The 17,768-nt window shown below is 39.1% G+C and overlaps 1 protein-coding gene across 2 annotated transcripts in view; it reads right to left on the reverse strand.

Annotated features, from left to right (window-relative positions):
* The window catches only part of EP300 (EP300 lysine acetyltransferase), a 68,258-nt gene that overhangs the window by 44,307 nt on the left and 6,183 nt on the right, over positions 1–17,768 (reverse strand). For both annotated transcript variants that reach the window (XM_079774126.1, XM_079774125.1), the window contains exon 2: positions 7,082–7,701. In XM_079774126.1, coding sequence (XP_079630252.1) covers positions 7,082–7,701 — 620 coding nt within the window. The remainder of the gene's footprint in view (positions 1–7,081; positions 7,702–17,768) is intronic.

A 17,768-nucleotide genomic window follows, 5' to 3' on the forward strand; every position in this document is an offset into this window, starting at 1 on the left:
TCATACTGTATACTAATTACTTGAAACAGAGTATTAATTATCAAAGAGCCAAATGTTTTGGTGATAACAATGCAAGCAACTTACAATCCTATTCTTCCATTAAGTTCCCACCATGAGGCAATCATTGCCTGCTGGAAACATACAGCAAGCACTCAGTAGAAATAAGGACACCACAGCTACCGCCCAATTAAAAGGAGTCATACCAGACTTTTATCCTTCTCAGGCAGATCCAATTCTATCAAAGGGTCCTTCAAGTTCTACCTCTACACCACTACGCCCAAATCCTTCCCATAAATCCATGCCCACTGTCACTGTCTTAATTCAAACCCCTCATCGCAGCCTATGGAGGCTGTGTCCAACAGGTTTTCTTGCCTTCTGTCCTCACTTATTCAATTCGCAAGGGGGAAAATCATGGTATACCAGAGCCTTCATGGTGTGCATGAGGCCTGGCTACTTCTCCATGGTATCCTATAACTTGCAAATCTGAGGGCATCATGCTTCTTAAATCTCCAGTATTTGCCTTAAGCTTTTCCTTTTCCCTAAAACTAGGCAGAGGTATATCTTCCTTTCCTATTTAACTCCTGAATGTTAACTATAAAAGAAATAAAAGTCAAGTTCATAAAGAGGCAGTCCAATTTTCATTTTTTGGTTGCTTACTCAGTTGGTACAACTATCACTAAGCAGGAGCTACATATTCTACTCATCCAAAAGTTACCATCTATGTGAAGCATGTTTACTGTCCGAAACAGCTCAAGAGCTCTCTTTCTATCTTCATACAAATGTTCATGCCTTTATTTATGATACAATACAGGTGATAAAATAATTTAAAATGCATGCCTCTATTCCCAGAACACGTACAAAAGGGGAAGAACCTTAATTTATCTTTGTAGCACCATCACCATAACCTGATTGACAATAGAGCTTGTTACCTCAGGAAAACAAATTATAAAAAGCATAAAATAAGTGGCATACACCTCTGTAAATAAAATTCAGTTTTTAAAATAATATGCAATATCTATACTCTGCAAATTTATAAGAATATGACATATTTGTCCATTCAAAGGTTTGCCTTTAGTGGAAAGGCAAAATAATAAAGAAAAAATTTTAAGTACATTCATATTTTCCAGATGAGACTGGAGCCTAGGCCTTAAGTAACTTGCCTGGTGCTCTAATGATTAAAGGGAAGTGGCATGGTTTGGGTGAAAGCATAAAGAATGGGGCGGCGGGGGAGAGGGGTAAGAGATTAACCAAAGGACTTGTATGCATGCATATAAGCATAACCAATGGACACAGACAGTAGGGGAATGAGGGCCTGTGCTAAGGGGTGGGAGCAGATCAGGCTGGGAGAGATCAATGGGGGTAAAAAGGAAACATATGTAATACTTTCAATAATAATTAAAAAAAAAGAAAAAAGAAAAAAAGAATGGGCAGTCTAAAGGAAAAGCATCCAAAGTAAAAAACTTGCTGATTCGGTCTCCAATAATTGGAATTTCCTGTGTATCTGGCCAGTAAGATTATAAGGACAATCAGATACAGAAATATGCTTCAATGCAATTTAGGTTTCTTTTGGTAGTTTCAAATGTGGCTGCAAGTGCTGCTGCTGCTACATATGCTTTTAAAGTACTAATATTTAGCCTAACCGGTTTGGCTCAGTGGATAGAGCGTCGGCCTGCAAACTGAAAGGTCCCAGGTTTAATTCTGGTCAAGGGCATGTATCTTGGTTGTGGGCACATCCCTGGTGAGGGGTGTGCAGGAGGCAGCTGATCGATGTTTCTCATCAATGTTTCTAACTCTCTAACCCTCTCCCTTCCTCTCTGTAAAGAATCAATAAAATATATAAGGCATGCCATGTCTCTGACACACATTAGTACATATGTGCTCAAATTACTAATATTTACACTAATACTAGAGGCCCGGTGCTTGGATTTGTGCGGGGGTGTGTGTGTGTGTGTGTGTGTGTGTGTGTGTGTGGTGGAGGGAGAGTCCCTCAGCCTGGCCTGCACCCTCTCACACACACCCCCCCCCCCCCCCCCCCCGGGATGCAGCAGTGTGCCAAGCCATCAGGGAGGAGCCCGACTTCTGGATGAGCGGCACCCCACCCCCACCCCGTGGGAGCACACTGATCACCAGGGGGCAGCTCCTGCATTGAGCGCCTGCTCCCTGGTGGTCAGTGTACATCACAGCGACTGGTTGACCGGTCGTTCTGTTGTAATGGCCGCTTAGGCTATTATATATATAGACATTTCCAATAACATGCACGCCTATACCTGGAGGAGTTATATTTCGCTCGTGTTTGCTATTAGCATGGAAATTTGTGCTAGACATAACATGAAAGCCATTCTATCACAGAACCTGCATGACAGGCCATAACACACCAACAGATAATAAGTTATGCTTTTTAAGTGTCCATTATTTACATAAATGAAATGCAGGGGATTTATAAGCTGCCTTAATGTCTCGTAAGCATAATGTCTTTATTTATTCAAATACTACATCCCAGCAGAATCTGGTCCTTCATATTTGTTCACATATAGTCACTGACTTGCCTGCCTATACTGAGTTTCAATTAGTTCCTTGAATTACTTGTTTCCTCAATCACAATGCATTACCTAGAAATTCCAAGTTTACTCTCTAGCAGACTGGTCTCAAATATACTGACTGCTCGTCAGTTGATAGTATTCATTCCCCACACTTCTGGTCACTCGGACCAACAGACTCAGGCTTTAGTTTTGCCGTTTCCTTCAGAGTTCCTCAGCCCATTAGAAAGTAACCCCAGACCCAACCACTCCCTCACCAAATGTAATTGGAAGGGAATATACTGTATTTAATTTCTGCTACACTAATGATTTGATCTTGTTCCCTTCTCTATAGCGAACATGATCAAGATGACCAATTACCCATCACCTACCTAGACCACAGCAATACAGATAACTACCTAAACTGAAAAGGCAAATGACCAGGAAATCACAAACAGTTCTAGGAAACTAAAACAGAAAGGACATACAGGGGATTATTTTTTTTCTTTCTTTAAAAATAATTTGAGCCCGGCCAGTATGGCTTGGTGGTTTGAGTGTCACCTTAATCACAAGCTATTTCATAGACAGAGTTATTTTGTATTTGTATAAAAACCAAAATCTAAAAACTCCAGAATATTAATGAGCACTTCTTAAATAAATAACCCTTAGTTCCAAAGAAAGTAAACTTTCCTTCAAATATATATATTAACACACTGAAGTCTCTACTAGTAGCATCTTCCACATCCTCCAGTCAATTGCTGTTCATGTGGTACATCAATTTATTCTCCATTATAGCTGACAGCTGCCCTTCTAAAAGACTGTAACTTAACCATATGATGTAGTTTTGATTTCTTTCCTGCCCCATAAAAATGTTTTAAAACATCATCAGAGAATGGCAACTACAATAATACTGGACACTTGCTACTCCTACTGCACTAGTAAGTGCTCACTATATGCCATGCATAAAGAGCTTATTTTATCAACTCATTTAGTTCTTCAATAGTGCTGAGGTAGTTTACACCTCACTCTGACTGCTCACATTCTACAGATGGGAAAACAGAGGCACAGCAGGCAAATTGCCTGATGTAATATAGCTACTATATAAGTGGCTGATCCATTTTTAACCCAGGCAGTGTACTTCCATAGTCCACACCATTAATTATGATGTGTTTATTAGTTAACTTCATTTCTTCTTTCATACACAAAGGACAGCTATTTAAAAAAATAATTTTCAAATTTCTTTTGTTACTAGCATTTTTTAGGAGGCAGATATATCTTGTGAAATGATTTAACCAAGAAGCTTCACAAAATGCAGCTAAATTTAGAGAAGGATGTGGGATAGCCCATATCCTAACTCAGGTAATATGGTTCAAAATCTGGGCACTCATTTAAAACAAGGAAATATATGTGTTTTTTTAATCCTCACCCGAGGATATTTTTTTCCATTGATTTTGAAACAGAGTGAAAAGGAGGGGAGGGAGGGAGGAGAGAGGCAAAGACACAAAGACACAAAGACACAAAGACACACACACACACACACACACACACACACACACACACACACACACACTCTAGAGGCCTGGTGCACAAATTGGTGCACCAGTGGGTCCCTCGGCCTAGCCTGTGAGATCAGGCCAAAATGGGCTCTCTGACATCCCCTGAGGGGTCCTGGATTGCGAGAGGGCGCAGGCCTGGCCAAGGGACCTTACTGGTGCACCATCAGGGCCAGGGAGGGATGTGGGAGGTTGGCCAGCCGGGGAGGGATCGTGGGAAGGCTCCAGGGCATGTCTGGCCCATCTCGCTCAGTCCCGATTGGTCAGGCCCCAGCAGCAAGCTAACCTACAGGTTGGAGCGTCTGCTCCCTGGTGGTCAGTGCACATCATAGCAACTGGTTGACCGGTCGACTGTCTGCCCCCTGGTGATCACTGCACATCATAACAAGCGGTTGAGCAGCCTTAGCTTATCATTAGCATATTATGCTTTGATTGAACAGATGATTGGACACTTAGCACATTAGGCTTTTATTATATAGGATATATCTATATCTATCTCTATATCTATATATATACATACATACATATAGAGAGAGGGGGGGGAGGAGATATCAATGTGAGAGCAGCACATCGATTGGTTGCATCCCACGGCCATGGCTCCAACCTGCAACCAAGGTATGTGCCCTTGACTGGGAATCGAACCCGAGATCCTTCAGACGTTGGGCCAACGCTCTAACCACTGAGCAACTGGCCAAAGCTAAAATAAGGAAATATTTTAATAATAAAGTTTTTATATTTGGATCCCCCCTTCCTGTGAAAATAAAGCTCCACAAGGACAGGGAATTTTGTCTGTTTTATTCATTGTATACACCCAGTTCCTCAAACAATGGCAATGCAAGAAATCTGTGATTTTGCCCTGGTCAGTGTGGCTCAATTAGTTAAACGTCATCCCATGCACCAAAAGTCCAGGAATTCAATTCATGGTCAAAGCCATGTCCAGGTTTCGGGCTTAATCCCTGGTAGGGAGTGTGCAGGAGGCAGCCGACCAATGTTTCCCTTTCTCTCCCTCTCCCTCTCCCTTCCTCTCTCTCCAAATATAGATTTTAAAAATCTTTTAAAAAAAGAAAAAGTAATCTGTGACTTAGATTATAAATAAAACATTGCCCAACTCCCAACTGAGGCATTCTCCCCATGATCCTTACCCTTACTTTATTTTTCATAGCACTTACCTGGAATACTATACATTTACATCTTATGTGAACACTAGAAAGTAAGTTCCATGAAATAAGTTTTTCACTGCTCTATCTTCAGCACCAAAACTGGGACTCGATAAATATCTGATCAATCAGTGAAGATTTACTGTCTGTCATCCCTCTTCTCCCCAATGGAATATAAATATCAGAAAGGCAGGGACTCTTCACAACTACGTTCCTAGAACCTAGAAGAGGTACCTAATAAATATTTTACCTCTTGTTTCTGGTTTTCACTCCAAATATTCTAGGTAAACTACATCAACACAGCAACATAAAAGTGCCAGCAAGAGAGAATTACAGCATAGGTAGGGATGCCAAACAGAATCCCTTCCCAAGTTTAAGATCAATATTCTTTTTTTTTTAAAATATATTTCTTTATTGATTTCAGAGAGGGAGAGCGAGAGAGAGAAACATCAATGATGAGAGAGAATCACTGATCGGCTGCCTCCTGCACGCCCCCTACTGGGGATCGAGCCCACAACCCGGGCATGTGCCCTTGGCCAGAATCGAACCTGGGACCCTTCAGTCTGCAGGCCGATGCTCTATCCACTGAGTCAAACCAGCTAGGGCAGGTCAATATTCTTTACTGTGTAGTAAAAAAGCTGTAAGGACTTTTCATACAGCTACATTTGACCCTAGTTCCCATATTCCTGATTCATGCCTATGTCTTAATTTAATCCTAGGGCTCTCACCATCACGATTCTCAGGAGCACGAAAATCCTAATGCCTGCTAAAAATTATTCCTCTTACAGAAAAAACCTGCTCTTGACTCCTTACGCATCTCCAATAATACCTTTCAAGCAAAGCCATCTCTTTCATTCAGCAAATATTTACTAACCACATTCCAGGCAGTGGCAACAATAGTGTGATGCCATTTTAAGAAAAAAGAATAAAATATACAGGAAAAATATGGCAGAATAAGCATCAAGAATCTGTTTAAAATGTCTTAATTATATAGCCAAAACCGGTTTGGCTCAGTGGATAGAGCGTCGGCCTGCGGACTGAAAGGTCCCAGGTTCGATTCCGATCCAGGGCATGTACCTTGATTGTGGGCACATCCCCAGTGGGGGGTGTGCAGGAGGCAGCTGATGGATGTTTCTCTCTCATTGATGTTTCTAACTCTCTATCCTTCTCCCTTCCTCTCTGTAAAAAATCAATAAAATATATATTTTTAAAAAATGTCTTAATTATATAGAGAGAACTCATTTTAAGGTTGTTTTTTTTAAAAATATACTTAGCATTCTCTAATCCATAAAACTAAAAGTAGGCATTGGAACACCTGGAATATTAGCTAAGTTTTCATACTAAATGAATACACCTTAATTTCCATCAAGCAATAAGGAAAAATAACATTTAAAAAAAATCTTATAAGAAATATCTCTTAAAAACCAGGGACAGTCAAAGCAGTGGAAACAAATGAAGTCTACTTGAAGACAGTATAATGGCAGTTATCTCAAAATGCATTTTTATAAGGAGGCTATGAAGGCTAAAGTGGGTTTAGAAATAATATGAAAATATTCTAATACTTATGCCAGAGAGAATAGGAATTAGCTGGCAATAATTTGTAACAAACTGTGAAGGTATACCAATAAGCTGTGTAAAATGTTTTACTTAATTTAACAGAAGAGCTTCATAAAATTTGTGACAATACTTAGGATTTATAGAGCCTTACCTTAGCAAAAAAATATGTGGAAAACGCTACACAATGTAAGAAGATTAAATGTGAACAATAAAAATAAATGACCTGACCTCACCCCTCCCTCCAACACTGAACACTAAGAAACATACCGATAGTGCATACAAGCCAAGCTGCACTCACCTTAAGAGGCTGGGGGCCTCTTAGTCCCGCCTGTCCTCCCATCTGGGGAGAGCCTTGCTGCAGGGGCTCAGTTATTAAGTTGCCAGCATTTCCCATGCCTGGGTTTGGGTACTGCATATTAGGTCGCCCCCTGCCGGCTCCAATTGAACCGTTCATGACTTGATTAGGCATCATCCCCTGTCCATTGCCTGCAGTCAACATTCCAGGATTCATGCCAGCATTCATCCCTGTGTTCATTCCCATGGCAGGTTGATTTACTGGACTGTTCATCATACCTGTTGCAGATGGTGGTGTGGGACCCTGATTTGGTCCACTAGTGCCCATCCCCATGTTGGGGATTGGGCTTTTGACCATGCTATTTATCAAACCTAATCCAGGACTGTTCTGTTGGGCCTGGCTGGCCATGCCTTGGCCTGGGCCACCAACCCCCATATTGAGGTTAGGGGAACTACCAGACCGTAGCAATTCTGACAGTTGTTTATGTTTAGAGGCTGCATCTTGTACCATGCCAAGACTTGTCTGAAGCTGACTAATATCACCACCATTGGTCAGTCCCAATTCTGTAGAGTTGATTAATTCATCTGGTAAGTCATGCTCCAAGTCAAATAGAGAGCCAAAATCTGAAAGCAAGAGAAAAGGTAAAGTTTGACAAAATCAAAATTCAAAACTGCTTTATATTTTGTTATTGATAAACATTACATTTCTATACTGCACTCTATGGAATACTATGTATTTGTATTGAGGTTTTTCATGTTATACTAAAAAGCCTTTTTTGATATCTACATATTTAAAAATAGGAAAATGTTTGATCATACCAACAAGTTTAAACACTTAATGAACTGTATTTAAATAAGACCAAGGAAAAAGGACTAAAATCTCAGTACAATACCCATTATGAGTTGCTAAAAGTTTGTATTAATAGTCATGAAAAAAGATGTACAATTAAGTTAGATAATATTCCAGAATTCCATAGAAGAGGTTAAAATAATTTACCAAATGCAAACTAATTCAGAACAAAAGGTTTAAACTATCATAATAAAAAGACAAATGACACAAAAGACCCTTCATTTGTAGAACATTCAGTGTGAGCTCCATGAAGCAAGGGGCTGTCTACCATTCTTCGCCAAGTTCCATCACAAAACAGATCCTCAATCTGCTGAGTGAATTTGCTTTCACCTGACTTCAGCCTACAGATTAGATTTCCTTAACCAAAATCTAGCTGAAATAGGATATAAAAACATGCCTCTAGCTCCTTTAACACACAAATCACTCCCACCCTACCCCTGGCCCCACTGCCGCCAAAAGAGGATGAATCAGAGATTAGCCCAGGTTTCTCAATCTTGCTACTATTAAACATTTTGGGCTGGATAATTCTTTGTTGGGAGGGAAGGGAGCATTGTTAAGATAATCCACAGATACCCACTCTCTTTTCTCAATGCCATTAGTATCCATACCCCATCTGTGACAACCAAAAATGTCTTTAGTATCACTAAAATATCTCTTGGAAGGGCAAAACTGTCCCTGGTTGACCTGTTGACAGTCTTAACTCATTTTATATATTTAGGTATTTGAGTTTGCTTTTTTTTTTCTCTCTCTCTACTGCCGAGTTTTCTTCCCTTTTAATTCTCCAAGTAGTTTTCATATTAAATAGGCATTACTGGGTATTTAATAATTAAATATACCTGAGTCTACAACTGACTATCCCCTTAAAAATAGTTCATTGCTTGAAGAAGATTCCACTTTAAATGATCTATTTGGTCCAATCAATCTTGCTTTTTAAGCACAACTCCTTTACATGCCCTTCCAGTTCTTATAGCCCTCTATCATAGCACTGAAATTGTTAAGTCTGTCTTTCTCTCCCCTCCCCACCCACGCCTGCACCCATGTAGCTCTTTGGAAAGCACACATCTTATCACTTACAGACCAACTCCTTGCCTAATGCCTAACACAGTTAAGCATTCTGGTCATATTTTAATTGAACCAAATGGTCCCAGGATCTCAGGACATGATTAGAGTCCAGACTTTTACAGAATTTCTTTCCTTCTGAAAAATTATATGTGCCCATCCATTATAATAAAGGGTGTCTTGCCCAGGTGGTGTAGCTCAACAGTTGAGCATCGAGCCAGGAACCAGTTCAATCCCAGTCAGGGCACATGCTTGGGTTGCGGCTCAATCCCTGTGGGGGGTGTACAGGAGGCAGCCAATCAATGATGATGTTTCTCTCTCATCGAAGTGTCTCTATCTCTATCCCTCTCCCCTGCTCTCTCTAAAAAAAAACCCAAACAAAAAAAAATACAAACCAATATAATACATTTTTTAAAAAAATAAAAGGTATCTTATGAATAGTTTTGGAATATAAGTCTCAAAACGTATCTGATATCATTACTCAAAGAAGACTTTAATATATTGATATATTTCCTTAATCATTTTTACTTACATAACTCACAAAACTGGGATCATACATACTTTATGAGCAATTTTGCATTCTACTTTTCCCCTGAAGTATACAAAGAAATGTATTTTTACAGTTGCACAGTTAGGGGAAAATAAAAATCTCTGCCCATTTAGAAATTTTAAAAAACGTACATATACCTAAGTGACATATTAAAGACGAAATCAGAAAAGAAACTGAATAATAAAAACACTAGATTTCAAAACTTAAAGGCTTTGTTAGAAAATAAAGCTAAAAATTAATGAGTTAAGTATCCAAATGATTATGTTAGATGAACAGCAGGAAGATGATCAAAGATAAAAAGCAGCTTGGCCGGTGTGGCTCAGTCGGTTGAGCAAGGTACCCTATGCCAAGAGGTCAGGGATTTGATCCCAGTAGAGGGCATGAAGGAGGCAGCCAATCCATGTTTCTCACCCTATCTCTTCCTCTCACTTAAAAAAAAAAATCCAACATATATTTTTAAAAATATATTTTTATTGATTTCAGAGAGGAAGGGAGAGGGGAGAGAGAAATAGAAACATCAATGAGAGAGAATCATTGACTGGCTCCATCCCACTAGGGATCAAGCCCACAACCCAGGCATGTGTCCTTGATCAGAATCGAACCCGGGACCCTCAGTCCACAGGCCGGCGCTCTATCCACTAAGCCAAACCGGCTAGGGCAACATATTTTTTAAAAAGATAAAAAGCAGTTAATTATCAACATGAGAAAGACAGAGATACAACTGAGAAGGTATTAACAAACCAGAATTTGGTTATTTGAAGGAGTAATAAAGATAAACTTCTGGGAAAATTAAGAAAAAAATAAAATGAGAAAGCAACAATACTAATCAACTTCATGCAAAAAAATTTAAAGAGACATAAATGAATTCCTGATAAAACACTAACCAAACCTTATCAAAAATAAATTATAAAGAATAAATGTCCCAGTTTCTCCAACAAATCAATGGCAAAAAAGAGAATGAGAGGAGATATTATCAAATAAAAGAGTCAACAACCAGATATACCTTGTTTAACTTCTGATTCAAACCCGTTGTAAAAAGAGGGGGGCGGGGGAAGGCACACAAAAATACTGGTAACTTGAAGTAATATGCATATGGAAGTTCTCTATCCTATTGAATTGAAATTTCCCATTTAAAAAGTTCAAAAGGAGGAGATATAGAAAGCCTGAATAATCCCATTATTATTAACAAAAATTTATCATTGGTTAGTCTTTCCATAAAGAAAACACCAGATCTAAATGTTTCTACAGACATGTCCGTCAGAACTTTCATGGAAAAGACAACTTCATCTTACACAAACGCTTCTAGAAAACAGAAAGAGCCCTGGCTAGTTTGGCTCAGTGGATAGAGCGTCAGCCTGCAAACTGAAGGGTCTCGGGTTCCATTCTAGTCAAGGGCACATGCCCGGGTTGTGGGCCCGATCCTCAGTAGGGAGCGTGCAGGAGGCAGCTGATCAATGATTCTCTCCCATCACTGATGTTTATATCTCTTCTCTCCCTTTCCCCTCCTCTCTGAAATCAATAAAAATATATCTTAAAAAAATAGAATACTCTAAAAATCATACATGGCCAGTAAAAACCATGAACAAAGAAGCAAAAACCCTTGAAAGAAAAGAAAGCAAACCAGTTCATTAGTGCCTTAAAAACGTATTGTCGTGATCAAGTTGGGATATCTCAGGAATCCAAGGGGGAAAGGTTTGCAATGGAACCTTAGACTCTCTGTAAGTATATAGATGGGCATTCACCATATTAACGAAGAAGAAAATATAAGGTTCATCTCAATAGCTATAAGAAAAGCACTGGAGGCCCTGGCCGGTAGCTCACTAGGTAAGAACATCATCCTGATGCACTAAGGTTGTAGGCTCGAACCCCTGGTGAGGGCACATACAAGTATCAACCAATGAATGCATAAATAAGTGGAACAAGAAAAGCACTGGATAAAATTCAATACCAAATCACATTTTAAAAAATCAAGAAAGTGATGAAAACTTCTTTAAATTGGTAAGTTTCTTCCAAAACCTAAAAACTGACAGCAAATATGCATAATGGACCAACATTAAAAGTAGTCTAGCATCAGACCAAAACAAAGATACTCATGACAGCCACTTCTACTCAATCTTGTACTAGAGCAGTGGTGGGCAAACTCATTAGTCAACAGAGCCAAATATCAACAGTACGATAGAAATTTATTTTGAGAGCCAAATTTTTTAAACTTAAACTTCTTCTAACGCCACTTCTTCAAAATAGACTCGCCCAGGCCGTGATATTTTTTTTAAAATATATTTTATTGATTTTTTACAGAGAGGAAGAGAGAGGGATAGAGAGCTAGAAACATCGATGAGAGAGAAACATCGATCAGCTGCCTCTTGCACACCCCCCACTGGGGATGTGCCCGCAACCAAGGTACATGCCCCTGACCGGAATCGAACCCGGGACCCTTGAGTCCGCAGGCCGACGCTCTATCCACTGAGCCAAACCGGTTTCGGCCAGGCCGTGATATTTTGTGGAAGAGCCACACTCAAGGGGCCAAAGAGCCGCATGTGGCTTGGGAGCCGCAGTTTGCCGACCACTGTACTAGAGTATCTAGCCAAAGCAATAATATTAAAAAAAAAAAAAAAAAAAAAAAGATAAGTTAAAAGACTGAGAAGAAACACAACTTATTTTATGGAGATAAATCAATATAGAAAATCCAAAGCAAAGAAATGGAAATAGTGAGAGGTTAGCAGTGATTAAATATACCACAAATACTAAAAAATTAAACTACATTTCTGTACATCAGTGATAAATGTTTAGAAAAAATTTTTAATACAATTTATGATAGCATGGGGAAAGCTTAGGGAAAAAAACCTAACAATATGTTACTATAAAATATATGTAAGTTGTGAAAGTAAAGACTACATAAATAGAATAATATCCCAAACATCTGGATACAAATCCTTGATATTATATAAAGACATCTATTCTGCCCAAAAGATTCAATGCAATGCCAATAAAAATCCTTACAGTTTTTAGTGTATACAGAAGAACCTAGTTTCCAACTCTGTATAAATAAGAAAGTTATGGCCAGTAAACACCATGCATTGGAAATTTCAATTCAATAGGATAGAGAACTTCCATATGCTTATTACTTCAATACTCATAGGTTATTTGTGAAGATTAAATGAGTTAATATATGTAAAGTATTTAAAACATTGCTTGGCACATATTAAAAATATGAAAATGTTATCGAGTATTATTATTCAATAGAATCATAACCTTATTAGGAGTTAAGACTGGTTTATAATAGTAAGAGCAAACTTTCATCAGGCACTTTCAATGAGGCAAGCATTGTTCTTAACACCTCAATAACTGTATTATTCTTATTAGTCCTCTCAATGTCAGAAGTAGGTAACAGCCATATACAGAGTTCACTGAGGAGAAATTAACTTCAGTAATATAGAAATCTTACTCTAGGCCAGTGATGGGCAACCTTTTGAGCTTGGTGTGTCCAACTTCGCCAAAAAACTGAGCATAACTCGGGTAGTGTGTCACTTTGAGGAAAAAACATTATTTCGCAAATGTTTCATCCTCAGGAGCAGCAAATGTTTCATCCTCGGCATGCAGCCGCCTCAGCGGCCACGTGTCATCAGAAATGGCTACGTGTGTCAGTGCTGACACGCATGTCATAGGTTCGCCATCACTGCTCTAGGCCCTAGAGTCTTGATGATTTTCATTTAACTTACTAGAGGCCCACTGCATGAATTCGTGCACGGGTGTGGTCCCGGCCAATTGGGCTGGGGGGAGGGACCACAGACGCTTGGCCAGGTGGCCCCGCCCCCAGTCAAACTCCTGGTAGAGGGGACAATTTGCATATTAGCCTTTTATCATATAGAAGGATTCTAAAGCTGAAGGCACTTGGTTGTTGTTTTATGTTTATGCAAAACGTGATCTCACATTACAAAATTAGGCTCCATTCTGAAGCAGACAGGAGGGTTTACATTGGTAGATCTTGAAAAATAAAGGTTTAGGGTCATTCTTTTTTTAATGGCAATCCTGTACATTCAACAGACCTAACTGTAGTTACCACTCAGGTTTTCAACTCTGGCCCCAGTAGTCCTATTTCCCAAGATGTCTCACTTTGTTACAACCTCAACTATGTACTTCGTATCTTCCATCTTTTGTTACAGCTAAATAATATTTGTGTACATCTTACTTCTTTACCAAATTATAAGTATCTGAAAAAGGGGTCTCATTTATTATTTACATTTCCTATAGCACCTAGGATATGCTCATGGAATAAGATGTTTCTAGCAATTCTACAACTGCATACTATAATTACTTGTATTTGATTTGGTATAACTTTATAAAAAGTTCTCTTACATCAACTTTAAACCATTTACTTTTAACTATTGATTAAAACTGGAAGACTAGGTAAAAAAAGTCACATATACTTTGACCTCCAATCAAACAGACCCAATTATTTCATCTGTTATCACTGACTGTCATTATTACTCTTTTGCTATTTTGATTGTTCCTCAAAGTTCTGGGCATTTATGATTCCTAAATGCCATCAGCAACCACTGGTATCTCTAACTTGGCACTGCTCAAGGAGTCTAAAGACCTGGATTTAAACCCAAGTCTTCAAGCTGACCTCATTGAGCTGTCACGTCCCAACTGTGGTAGTAAAAATACTTATTCTACCTCCCTCCCTCATGGAATTGTTTTAAGAACCAATAAACCCAGCCAGCATGGCTCAGTGATTGAGTGTCAACCTATGAGCCAGGAGGTTGCAGTTTGATTCCCGGTCAGGGCACATGCCCGGATTGTGCACTCAATCCCCAGTAGGGATGTGCAGGAGGCAGCTGATCAATGATTCTCTCTCATCATTGATGTTTCTATCTCTCTCTCCCTCCCTCTCTGAAATTGATAAAAATACATTAAAAAATAAAAAAGAACCAAATGAAATGCCTCTTAAAGATTCTAAAAGATTTTAAAGCATATAAATGTGTAAATTTATTAACCTAGAGCAAAAGGATCCTTCAGGATCATCTTGGTAGTGTTTATATGGAAAAAACACACACAAAACAAAAAAGCAGAATAGTTTTGGCTGAAGAGCAATTGGGAAAATAAATATCCATCCTGCTCAGTTCTCTTAGAACACTGCCCCTGCTAGGGAAGACCCGTGTGAAATGACTGATTCCTCATTGTATAGCTGCAGTAACTGGCGCTAACACTGGCTTCCCCCTAAGATTATACTATTTTGTTATTGAATATGAACCCTATTAACTCAACCTGTAAATAATCCAACTCTGTAGTGGTAGGATTATTCTATAATTATGTCAACTGTTAAACAAAACTTGTTTTTTTTTAATCCTCACCCAAGGATATGTTTAAATCCTCACCCAAGGAAGGGATCGAGGGGGGGGGGGGGAGAGAGAAACATTATGTGAGAGAGAAATATTGATCAGTTGCCTCCACTACACGCCTGGACCAGGGACCGAACCCACAATCTTTTGGTGCACCAGATGGCACTCCAACCAACTGAGCAACCAGGCCAAGGCAAAACTTGGATCTTAAAAAAATTCACTTTGGTAATTACAAATGATAAATGCATTTCAAGAGATAAATGACATACCCATGGTCCTCTTACCATTAGGTTCTTTTCCTGCTACTGATTCTGTACACCATGACCAGAATTAGTCTTTCCACTTTCCCTGACCATGCCACTCCCCTGGCTCATAGATTTTTCTCCTGATGGTAAGATAAATGTCAAATTCCTTAGCCTGTTTTTTCATAAAAGGACCCCAACATCCTTTTCAATCTGTCTCCCATTTTATGGTATTTACTCTACCATACAGTCTGTATTCCAGTCACATAAGAACCACTTGTATTTGGCCCTGACTGTGTGGCTCAGTTGGTTGTAGCATTGTCCTGTACACCAAAATGTTGTCCGTTCCATTCCTGGTCAGGGCACGTACCTAGGTTGCAAGTCCAATTCCCTGTTGGGGCATGTGCCGGAGGCAATCAATGTCTGTCTGTCTGTCTGTCTGTCTGTCTGTCTGTCTCTCGCTGTGTGTCAGGGCACATACCTAGGTTGCAAGTTCAATTCACTGTTTGGGGCAGGTGCTGGAGGCAATCAATGTGTGTGTGTGTGTGTGTGTGTGTGTGTCTCTCAAATCAATGACTATATCTTCAATAATAATAAAAAAAGAATCACTTGTATTTGTTCCACCTGAAATACCCAACTTTTCTTACTTCTATGAAAAAGTAAGTTACCCCTCAAGCTCTCCTAAATTTTTTTTTTATTTTTTACAGAGAGAAAGAGAGAGGGCTAGAGAGCTAGAAACACTGATGACAGAGAAACATCAATCAGTTGTCTCCTGCAAACCTCCTACTGGGGATGTGCCCACAACCAAGGTACATGCCCTTGACCGGAATCGAACCTGGGACCTTTCAGTCTGCAGGCCGACGCTCTATCCACTGAGCCAAACCAGTTAGGGCTGAATTTCTTCATAAAGTTTTTCCCCAATACAGTAAGCCCACCCTGTTAGAAATAATTCCTATTCTCTGCCTTTATTCAGATTATTTCAAAAACTTATCAGAGTATAATTTATGGAAAAATTTTGTATACATGTATACCAACCCCATCACATCCTAAAGGATTTGAGAGAAGAAACTACACCTTAATTCATCTTTAATTCAGAGTGCCTAAAACTTGGTGAGTAGTAAATGTTTCTTGGCTGAGATGAAAGAAAGGCATACCAAATAAAAACAGTGACTACTCAATTTAGGAGAATCACACTTCAAAATGTCCAAAATTTAACTCATCATATCCACCCCCTCCCATAGCTATACACAAATACTTCTTTTCATATGTTTGCTATTTTAGTAAATGGCATCCTCACCAATCCAGCTACCCTAACTTGAAACTTATCCTTGATTCCTCCATTGCAATATCCTAACATCTAAATTCTGTTGACCATCACCTTCCCTCAAATCTTTTTCACTTCTTTCCATCTTCTAATCCAGACCACCCTCATCACAGCTAGAATCCTAATACAGCCATCTCACTGGTCTCTCAGCTTCATATTTTTCCCTCTTCCTATCCAAATAATTCCTCACTTAGCCAATCATCTAAGGTACAATACTGCTCCATTCATTTAAAAGAGCTAAAATGGAAAGTCTAAACTCCAATAAGCATTATAAGCTCTGCATAATCGGCCCCTTGTTCATCTCTCTGGACATTTCTTGCTCCTCCCAGCCAAATGGAACTTACAGGGGACCTGAACAGGCCATACTCTCTTGTTTCCAGCTTGGTTCGCTCTTACTAACTATAACTAACCCTAGATCTATCCTTCAGATCCCAAGATAAGACACCAATTCCTCAAAGATAGCCACCAGAGTAATAGTATTACAGGTTAGGTCTTCCTGTTTCTCCCAATATACACTGCACTTCCCAAGTACAATGCTGGTCACATCAGACTTGAATGTTATTCTCCTCCCCTATCTATAAATTCCAGGATACTCTGGATTATCAGAGTATTCCCTGTACTGAAGACAAATACCTAGCATAGAGAAAATGTTGGTCCAATACAGGACAACTGTTACCTTGTCACCTTTTCTAAGTCAGTATTTTTCAAATTGTGGGTCATAAGCCAATAAAGGGCATGAACTCAATATAGTGGGTCACAACTATGAAATGCAATTATTACAAATAAAAATGCAAATATTACAAAAAGGGTAATATTATGTGTTCACTTGCTAAGACAGGGTCTCTGTTTTTACACACAAAATACAGTTCTTGTGTGTAGTCAAAAAAATTTGAGAAGCACTGCACTTTTCCTTCTACTTTCCTTCCTCCTCCTTTATAAGAAAGTATTCTTTTAAGACCCAGATAAGCAAATACGTAACAGAAAAAATAGTGCTCAACCACACAATTCTTTAGCAAAAAGCCATTCTTATCGTAAGCATTTCCAAGAAAATCTGTTTTCTGATTTATCATTATGCCTTAAAATTTTGTTGATTTTTAATTTCAATTACATAAACAAGATATCCAATGTGACAGTAGTATATGTAGTACTTTTATTTTAATCTTTGCTGCCACATTCTTATATTCTCAAAAAACTTAATCTGAGTAGGTGATCTATAGGCTAACCCTGTACCATAGCCTTACTTCTAAGACTACTCTCTGAACTTCATGCACTTGGCTTTCTTTTTCTAGTCTCTATATAGTCATTAAAAAGTCTACCACTGCCC

The sequence above is a fragment of the Cnephaeus nilssonii genome (assembly GCF_951640355.1).
Source record: "Cnephaeus nilssonii genome assembly, chromosome: 6".
In the NCBI taxonomy this organism is placed as follows: domain Eukaryota; kingdom Metazoa; phylum Chordata; class Mammalia; order Chiroptera; family Vespertilionidae; genus Cnephaeus; species Cnephaeus nilssonii.